Here is a 10573-nt window from a genome sequence, read left to right on the forward strand (position 1 = left end):
TTCCATCTCCACAGAGGAACTGTAGAGCTCTGTCAGAGTGACCATTGGGTTCTTGGTCACCACCTTGGCCAAGGCCCTGAAGTGTGTGACGGAACAATTTACGGATTTACCAATTTACAGATTACTCAGTTTGCCCCGGCATCCAGCTCTGGGAAGAATCTTGGTGGTTCCAAACTTCTTCCATTTAAGAATGATGGAGGCCACTGTGTTCTTATGCCTTCAGTGCTGCAGACATTTTTTGGTACCCTTCCCCAGATCTGTTCCTTGACACAATCCTGTCTCTGAGCTCTAAGGACAATTCCTTTGACCTCATGGCTTGGTTTTTGCTCTGACATGGACCGTCAACTGTGGGATCTTATATAGACTAGTGTGCCTTTTTCCAAATCATGTCTAATCAATTGGATTTACCACAGGTGGACTCTAATCAAGTTGTAGAGGCATCTCAAGGATGATAAATGGAAACGGGGTGGACCTGAGCTCAATTTCAAGTCTCATAGCAAAGGGTCTGAATAGTTATGTAAATAAAGCATTTATTTTTTTAAATAAATTTGCAAACATTTCTAAAAACCTGTTTTCACTGTCATTATGCGGTATTGTGTGTAGATTGCTGAGGATTTAATTTAAAAAAAAATCTATTTTAGAAAAAGGCTGTAATGTGACGAAATTTGGAAAAAGTCAAGTATATACTGTATATACAATGAGATTCCAGCTATAACTCCTTTGCCAAAAACACAGTCCAATAAGAAATGCATTATTGGACCAGTCCTTGTCTTCTACTTCAACTTTTGCTCGTGTTGTTCCATTGTTTGATTTCACTATTTTCACTTGCCGCTCTTTCAGATTCAAGTACAGTCACCATTTCCTCTCTCCAGCTCCCGACCAATAGTGTCCTTCCAACAAACATTTGAATAACTAGTGCAGTGTAGTGTAAAATAAAATATTTAATTTAAGTATTCAAACATTAAGATCATTATAAAAACACATTTGAATAAATACTGGCAATTTTCTGACAAAAACGGATTTCAACGTGCAAGCACAGAGTTTCTAACCGGTTTCCACTAGTTACCACAGCCACAAAGTATATATCATGAAAACCAAATTGTGCTTTTTGGTCTTAATTTAAGGTTAGGGTTGGGCATAAAGTTAGCAGTGTGGTTGAGGTTAGGGTTAGGTTTAAAATCAGATTTTAAGAAGAGAAATTGCAGAAATGGGCGGGTTTATGACTTTGCGACTGTGGTAACTAGTGACGACATTTCTAAACCTAGAGGCGCAACATCGCGGGATCTTCTGGAAAGCTTGCGAGACAAAAACATACCAAGTAGACCAGACCGGGGTTTGGGGTTTGAGAAGTCAATGAGAGAAGTGAACAAAATATTATTTTATTGGTTACTTTTATGTAAATCAAAAGACACAACCTAGATTCGAGCCAATGTCTTAAGTAGTTGAACATGTTATTACTCCAATCTCGTGAAAGTGACAAACTGACACGTTTTCATTTTCGTCAAAAACAACTTTATATCGAAGGAGTGCCTTTGATTTGACGGTTTGCACATGCGCCGTACGGCTGGAGAATACCTTTAGACCCATTGATGTGTTACTGCGCATGAGCTTAACTAGCAATGTCGCCATGACATTGCCTACAAGCGTTATCCGGGATTTCAGTTTCTGCCTATCTTTATAGTGTACTGTCTTTGGTGCAATGATCTAACAAATAGTCCATGAAATCCGGTTTCCGCCCTTTTCTTTCCTCTTCCTCCTCCGAAAGGTAACGTGGTCTCTTCGTGTGCTAGTCGTCGTATGCAAAAGTTACATTTTTGACCGGTCTGTTGTTTAGGTTGCTAATCGTTTAACAACATAATAACTTAAATTATTATTACATAGGTGTGATATTGTTTGTACCGATAATTTGATCGAATGTTTAATATAAATACTTCAAATCTGTCATTCTGCTGCTAGGCCCAACTCGGTCTGCTATGCTAGCTGGCGAGGTTCAGCCAATGCAAGAACCCGGGTCTTCGCTCTTTGTCCTCATTTGTAATCTGGTTACTGTCAATTTGATCAATTGTTGGCATGGTAATGCATTAATTTATGTCTTTAATCGGAAGGGTTTGACAATACCGTGTTAAGTCCCCACGCCACTGAAACATGTTCAATTAATTTATCTAGATAGCTAGCTACTGTAACTTCCTACCCAATTTAATCAAAGTTAAAAAGCCCGTTTTACATCAGCAGACGTCAAAGTGCTATACAGAAACCCAGCCTAAAACCCCAAACAGCAAGCAATGCAGATGTAAAATTGTATTTATTTAACCTTTATTTATCTAGGCAAGTCAGTCAAGAACAAATTCTTATTTACAATGACGGCCTACCAAAGGCAAAAGTCCTATGGGGGCTGGGATAAAAAAAAAGAAATGTGTGTGTGTGTATATATATGTACGTGTGTGTGTATGTATGTATTTATATATATATATATATGACAAAAAGCACATCATGACAAGAGACAACAACATAGCAAGGCAGCAACACATGACAACACAGCATGGTTGCAACAACATGATAGTAGCACAAAACATGGTACAAACATTGGGCACAGACAACAGCACAAAGGGCAAGAAGGTAGAGCCAACAATGTCACGCAAAGCAGCTACAACTGTCAGTAAGGGTGTCCATGATTGAGATAAAACTGTCCAGTTTGAGTGTTTGTTGCAGCTCGTTCCAGTCGCGAACTGAAAAGAGGAGGACCCAGGGATGTGTGTGCTTTGGGGACCTTTAACAGAATGTGACTGGCAGAACGAGTGGAGGATGAGGGCTGCAGTAGATAACTCAGATAAGGGGGAGTGAGGCCTAAGAGGGTTTTATAAATAAGCATCAACCAGTGAGTCTTGCGACAGCTATACAGAGATGCCCAGTTTACAGAGGAGTATAGAATGCAGTGATGTGTCCTATAAGGAGCATTGGTGGCAAATCTGAGGGCCGAATGGTAAAGAACATCTAACCGCTCGAGAGCATCCTTATCTGCCGATCTATAAATTATATCTCCGTAATCTAGCATGGGTAGGATGGTCATCTGAATCAGGGTTAGTTTGGCAGCTGGGGTGAAAGAGGAGTGATTACGATAGAGGAAACCAAGTCTAGATTTAACTTGAATCGGCAGCTTTGATATGTGCTGAGAGAAGGACAGTGCACCGTCTAGCCATACGCGCAAGTACTTGAATGAGGTGACTACCTCAAGCTCTAAACCCTCAGAGGTATTAATAACACCTGTTGGGAAGCACAGTGGCTAGGAAAAACTTGATAGCCATTTAGTAAATTCAATTTACTTCAGTTCGCCAACGTGGATGGTAAGTTAGGTACATTTTTGATAACTACAGGAAATGGGACTTAAACCGGTCCTGAAAAATTTATGTTTTATAGCCTGGTTTTTAGCAAACGTTAGAACAAGTACTGAGAGTAAGCTAATGTTAGTTTTTGGGGGAACATGTCTTTGGTTACTGTTATGTAACTTCTATTGACGCTTCTTGTCTGCCCCAGGTTAGTCAACATGTCGTCTCATCTGCAGTGGATGGTCATTAGGAACTGCTCCAGCTTCCTCATCAAGAGGAACGGACAGACCTACAGTACCGTGAGTACAACTGACAGATGGTCCTAGTAAGAGTACCCCACAATTGCACGTGGATCATGAAGTAGAACATGCATGCAGTCACATGCTCTTTGAGTGTGTTGATATCTTCGGAATGTGTCTATGGTCTGAATGTACATGATTGACCATGCAGGGTCTTGTTGCAGGATTTGTTCTTGCTGCTGATTTGAGGATTTAGGATTTGTTAGTCAAATGTATTTCTCATTTGTTTACCAGGAGCCCAACAACCTGAAGTCCAAGAACTCTTTCCGTTTCAACGGCCTAGTGCACAGAAAGACTGTTGGTGTTCAGCCTGCAGCTGATGGCAAGGGTGTGGTTATTGTGCTGAAGAAACGTGCAGGTAAACATGGTTGTCCAAAATACCAATGATAGATATTTTTAAGTCCTTTATACGAAATGGTTTCGGGTGCGTAGGAGTCAAATTTAGGATACTGGAAGAAATGGGAGACCTATTGAAGTTTTGGATTTATCCCTTTGAGGCTTGAATGCCAAACTAAAGATGTTTATTTAGACCTCATAGTGGCCAAAAGTTTTATAGTGCAGTAAAGTGTATAAATAAAAGATGAAAACCAAAAGTTTTGGCATCAAGCAATCATCCGTGTGAAATGGCTGGCACACACACCTGGCTTCTATTTCAAGGATGTGTCACATGATCAAGCAAGAAAATTGGCAAGATGTATGTCACTACGTAGTACAATGGAATACATGATCTACATTATTCAGTGTTTTCCACAAGTACATGGAGTAGCCAGTCAAATGGAAAAAGTAGCCGGGGGAGCTCTATTTTGGTGGCCTCTGGTACATTCTAATGCCTTGATTCCATCCAAAATGCACACAATTATTGAATACTTGATAGAATTTCCCACCCAGATTTGAAAAATGTGTTGCACTATTGTGTAGAAAGACAAGACTTTTACAATTTTAATTGCTGAAAATTAGAGATGTGCATCCTTTCATGAAAGACTCAAAACATGTATAGATGCATGTGCTCTGATATGATACAGGAATGATACGGTTTGACTAGGGGGCATGAATTGATGAGGTACAATTCAATGTACTAAATGTTTTTGCATGAACACATTCATATTCCATTTAAAATGAATTGCTGCTGATGGGAGCTCAGGAGCTGGGCCTCTAAACTGGATCTTTCAGATTACTTATCCTTGCCCTGTGTGTCAGTTAATGGTTTGGGTGTAGGCATGTGAGCTGAGCCATAGGGTAGACTGAGAATCTACCACCCCATTGTCAGATTGGAAATAGTTAGAATTTATGTTTATGCACAATATTCTAAATGGCTGTATCGCAGAATCAAGGTATTTTGTCTTTTTTGTTTTTGAGCATTTATGTCCACTTGTTCTCATGTTGACTTTTTGGTCTGGTCACGTTCACACCTTCCCATTTACATCAGAGAGCTGTATTAGAGGTCGACCGATTATGATTTTTCAATACCGATACCAATTATTGGAGGACCAGAAAATAACGATTAATCGGCCGATAAAAAAAAAAAAAGATATATATTTTTATTTATAATAATGACAATTACAACAATACTGAATGAACACTTATTTTAACTTAATATAATACATCAATAAAATCAATTTAGCCTCAAATAAATAATGAAACATGTTCAATTTAGTTTAAATAATGCAAAAACAAAGTGTTGGAGAAGAAAGTAAAAGTGCAATATGTGCCATGTAAGAAAGCTAACGTTTAAGTTCCTTGCTCAGAACATGAGAACATATGAAAGCTGGTGGTTCATTTTAACATGAGTCTTCAATGTTCCCAGGAAATAAGTTTTAGGTTGTAGTTATTATAGGAATTATAGGACTATTTCTCTCTATACGATTTGTATTTCATATACCTTTGACTATTGGATGTTCTTATAGGCACTTTAGTATTGCCAGTGTAACAGTATAGCTTCCATCCCTCTCCTCGCCGCTACCTGGGCTCGAACCAGGAACACATCGACCACCCTCGATGCAGCGTTACCCATGCAGAGCAAGGGGAACAACTACTCCAACTCTCAGAGCGAGTGACGTTTGAAACGCTATTAGCGCGCACCCCGCTAACTAGCTAGCCATTTCACATCGGTTACACCAGCCTAATCTCGGGAGTTGATAGGCTTGAAGTCATAAACAGCGCAATGCTTGAAGTATTGCGAAGAGCTGCTGGCAAAACGCACGAAAGTGCTGTTTGAATGAATGCTTACAAGCCTGCTGGTGCCTACCATAGCTCAGTCAGACTGCTCTATCAAATCATATACTTAATTATAACATAGAAATACTAGCCTTGGGTCATTAATATGTATTTTATCTAACGGGTGGCATCCATAAGTCTAAATATTACTGTTACATTGCACAACCCTCAATGTTATGTCATAATTACGTAAAATTAGTTCGCAATGAGCCAGGCGGCCCAAACTGTTGCATATACCCTGACTCTGCGCCCAATGAACGCAAGAGAAGTGACACAATTTCACCTGGTTAATATTGCCTGCTAGCCTGGATTTCTTGTACATCTGTGTATTGATTTTAAGAAGGGCATTGATGTTTATGGTTAGGTACACGTTGGAGCAACAACAGTCCTTTTTCGCGAATGCGCACTGCAACGATTATATGCAACGCAGGACACGCTAGATAAACTAGTAATATCATCAACCATGTGTAGTTATAACTAGTGATTATGATTGATTGTTTTTTATAAGATAAGTTTAACCTTTCTAGGACACACGTTCCGCTAGCGGAACCCCCCCCACAACATTCCGCTGAAAAGGCAGCGCGGGAAATTCAAAAATATTTTTTTGAAATATGTAGCTTTCACACATTAACAAGTCCAATACAGCAAATGAAAGATAAACCTATTGTTAATCTACCCATCGTGTCCGATTTAAAAAATGCTTTACAGCGAAAACACAACATATGATTATGTTAGATCACCACCAAGTTCAAAAAACACAACCATTTTCCCAGCCAAAGATAGGAGTCACAAAAACAGAAATAGAGATAAAATGAATCACTAACCTTTGATCTTCATCAGATGACACTCAGGACATCATGTTACACAATACATGTATTTTTTGTTCGATAATGTGCATATTTATATCCACAAATCTCGGTTTACATTGGCGCCATGTTCAGAAATGCCTCCAAAATATCCTGAGAAATTGCAGAGAGCCACGTCAAATAACAGAAATACTCATCATAAACTTTGATGAAAGATACATGTTTTACATAGAATTAAAGATACACTTATTCTTAATGCAACCGCTGTGTCAGATTTAAAATAAAATAAACTTTACGGAAAAAGCACACCATGCAATAATCTGAGACGGCGCTCAGATAAAAACAACATTTCTCCGCCATGTTGGAGTCAACAGAAATACGGAATTACATCATAAATATTTCCTTACCTTTGATAATCTTCATCAGAATGCACTCCCAGGAATCCTAGTTCGACAATAAATTGTTGTTTTGTTCGATAATGTCAATTATTTATGTCCAAGTAGCTACTTTTGCTAGCGCGCTTAGTACACATATCCAAACGCTCGTGCAAGTCACGCATAACGTCGGACGAAAACTTCAAAAAGTTATATACAGGTCGAATAAACTGGTCAAACTTAGTAGAGAATCAATCTTCAGGATGTTGTTATCATATATATCCAATAACGTTCCAACCGGAGCATTCCTTCGTGTCTGTATAAGTTATGGAACGCAAGGCGATATCATGTGGAATGCCCGTGACCAGGAACTGGCAATCTGCCAGACCACTGACTCATTCCCCTCTCATCCGGCCCCACAACACAGTATAAACTTCAATCAACGTTCTACCGGCTGTTGACATCTAGTGGAAGGCGTAGGAAGTGCCATCAAATCCATATCTTCCTGGGATTTGAATAGGCGATGAGTTGAAAAACAACCCGCCTCAGAATTTCCAGTTCCTGTTTGGAAGTTTGCCGGCCATATGAGTTATGTTATACTCACAGACATAATTCAAACAGTTTTAGAAACTTCAGAGTGTTTTCTATCCAATAGTAATAATAATATGCATATATTAGCATCTGGGACAGAGTAGGAGGCAGTTCACTATGGGCACGCTATTTATCCAAAATGAAAATGCTGCACCCTATCCCTAAAAAGTTAAGAACACATTCTTATTTTCAATGACGGCCTAGGAACGGTGGGTTAACTGCCTTGTTCAGGGGCAGAACGACAGATTTTTACCTTGTCAGCTCAGGGATTCAATCTTTCAACCTTACCGTTAACTAGTCCAACGCTCTAACCACCTGCCTCACGAGGAGCCTGCCTGTTACGCGAATGCAGTAAGAAGCCACGGTAAGTTGCTAAGCTAGCATTAATTATGGCTGCAGCCCGACGCCGGTACACCTATGACAACATCCAGCTCAAGTGCAGGGCGCGAAATTCAAAATCTATTTGTTTAAAATATTTAACTTTCACACATTAACAAGTCCAATACAGCATTTGAAAGATAAACATCTTGTCAATCCAGCCAACATGTCCGATTTTTTAAATGTTTTACAGAGAAAACACCACATATATTTATGTTAGCTCACCACCAAATAAAAAAGGAGGACAGACATTTTTCACAGCACAAGTAGGATGCAAGTAGCATGCACAAGCCAACCTAACTAACCTAGAACCAACCTAAATAACCTAGAAAAAACTACCTCAGATGACAGTCCTATAACATGTTACACAATAAATCTATGTTTTGTTCAAAAAATGTGCATATTTTAGCTATAAATCAGTTTTACATTACTGCTACCATCATAGCTACAGTCAGAAATCGCACGGGAGTAGCCAGAGAAAATACAGACACCAACGTCAACTACTAATTACACATCATAAAACATTTCAGAACAATATATGGTGGATAGCTAATGAAAGAGAAAGATCTTGTGAATAGAATCAGTCATATGGACACCGTAACACACCGTAACATTATTTTACTGTGATAGAGAATTTAACCTTTCATACCCTGTTTATGTTTCAACTCAAATTCCAAGCAGCACAGACACTACGAACACAGATGTACCAATAAACATTCATTCTGGAAAATGAATGATCAGTTTGCCACGCGTGCATTACGGTACAACGTATCACTAGCAGTACTTTAGTCAAGAGTGTTATACTAGCTGTGTGTGCTGACCTTTTTACACTGATGATGGTGTGATGCCGAAACATTTGGTTTGTTTTTCACCCCTCCATAATAACAACCAGGAAATGCAAGAACTGTTCACATACCTGTATGTGGTGATGCTTTGATACATGTCATGATAATCCACCTCGGTCGTAAATCACCGTAGCAAAGTTGTCTCGCTACTTCGTGTTGTTGTAAAGATATTAGGTCGCTGTTGTGCCTGTGATCCACGTTCATGTGGATCTAACCGCTCATGACTCATTGCTTTAAGTCAGAGCGTACTCCGAGAATTGAGGGAGCTTGGTCATGTTAATGATACCTTTTCTTGTTATTCCTCAGGCCAGCGCAAGCCTGCCACTTCATATGAGAAGATCACCATCAACAAGAACTCCCGCGCCACTCTGAACAGCCTGAGGCACATCATCCGCAAGAACAACTACAGGAACGACCTGCGCATGGTGAGCCCTCTATCTACTAAACCTCATGTTTTTCTGTTGGTCTTCAATATTGGTCCTTGGGACCAACAGGGTGTGATGGCTTTTGTTCCAGCCCAGCACTATATGTTGAATCGGGTGTGTTAGCGCTGGGTTGGAACAAAAGCCTGTATACCTTGTGGGATTCAGGACTAGGATTGCAGACTGCTGTAGTGCTACCCAAGCTTACAGCCGAGACATTGATTATCTATCTCACTGACGGTGAATATTTTTCTTTTTCTGACATGGATTAATCCTGGCCCTGGACTAAAGTATGTTCAATGTCAGTTACCGAATGAAATAGCTTTTTTTAGTCCAGCTGTAGGCTTAATCAGTGTCCAGGAAACTGGCCCTTGCCGCTATAGACCTTGAATAAACCTGTAGGGCTTAAGGTTGTATTATGGATTAATGGTTAGACCCTAAGCAAGTAAAGCACAAGTCATTCCACGGAGGGCTGAGTGGCTGCGGGTTTTCGCTCCTCCCTTGTACTTGATTGATGAATTAAGGTCACTAATTAGTAAAGAACTCCCCACGCCTAGTTGTCTAGGACTTAATTGAAAGGAAAAAAACAAAAACCTGCAGACACTAGGCCCTACATGGAATGAGTTTGACACCTTGAGGTAAAGATCGATCTCAGTCTAACATCTTGAGTCATTAGTTGAGTGGTGTGCTTTGTTTTCCTAGGCTGCACTGCGTCGTGCCAGCGCCATCCTGATGAGCCAGAAGCCTGTGGTGGTAAAGAAAAGGCGTTCCAAGGCTGCCAAAACCGCATAAATAGTTGCAGAATTACGACAAATAAATAAAAACTTTTTTTTTTGAAAAACACTACCCTGTCATGTCTTAAATGTTTTATATTTTAATAAGAATAAAGCGCAATGTGTTTAGCATGTTTGTAAGCTAGATAAATTGGCTAGCTAAACAGAAAAAGCTAAGCTACTTTAATTTGCCACGCTACAAGCTAGGCAATAATTGGATATACCAAATAGAGCTGCAAACCCAGCCTGACAATGACAATAAGCTAATTGTGTTTAAGTGTGGAGTCAATCGAGGGGACTATTTCATAAAGCCATTAGAAGAATGTTGCAGATCTCTATTTCGGCTGCTGCTGACAACTGCATGCGAGTTGTTCTACATTATAATTGTCTTCAAATTGTTTGCATATAATAACATTCTAAACTATGCTGGTATTCTTTTGTCCATTCTTTAATTGTTAAATTATATTCTTAGCAAACATGTTTAATAATAGCCATAATTCATAAATGGCGCCATGCAGGGTTCTATACTGAACAAAAATATAAACGCA

At 39.5% G+C, this 10573-nt stretch overlaps 1 protein-coding gene across 2 annotated transcripts; it reads left to right on the top strand.

Moving 5' to 3' along the window:
• The first annotated feature begins 1330 nt into the window (after positions 1-1330).
• LOC139544464 (large ribosomal subunit protein eL28-like) lies at positions 1331-10095 on the top strand. Of its 2 annotated transcripts, none has more exons than XM_071351587.1 (5): positions 1331-1765; positions 3532-3622; positions 3857-3980; positions 9137-9255; positions 9955-10095. In XM_071351587.1, exons 1-5 carry the CDS (start codon positions 1719-1721, stop codon positions 10042-10044), a joined length of 471 nt encoding a protein of 156 aa, XP_071207688.1. In that variant the 5' UTR covers positions 1331-1718; the 3' UTR covers positions 10045-10095. The 2 variants fall into 2 exon arrangements, with proteins under 2 accessions (XP_071207688.1, XP_071207689.1); XM_071351588.1 differs by having other exon boundaries at positions 1764-1821.
• Positions 10096-10573: the final 478 nt, after the last annotated feature.

This window comes from Salvelinus alpinus, chromosome 18 (assembly GCF_045679555.1).
Source record: "Salvelinus alpinus chromosome 18, SLU_Salpinus.1, whole genome shotgun sequence".
Taxonomy (NCBI): Eukaryota; Metazoa; Chordata; class Actinopteri; order Salmoniformes; family Salmonidae; genus Salvelinus; species Salvelinus alpinus.

Coding starts and splice junctions, on each gene's coding strand:
- LOC139544464 (XM_071351587.1), top strand. CDS start 1,719: ATGAAATCCGGTTTCCGCCCTTTTCTTTCCTCTTCCTCCTCCGAAAG. Junction 3,981..9,136: donor TGTGCTGAAGAAACGTGCAG/GTAAACATGGTT, acceptor GTTATTCCTCAG/GCCAGCGCAAGCCTGCCACT. Junction 9,256..9,954: donor ACAGGAACGACCTGCGCATG/GTGAGCCCTCTA, acceptor TTGTTTTCCTAG/GCTGCACTGCGTCGTGCCAG.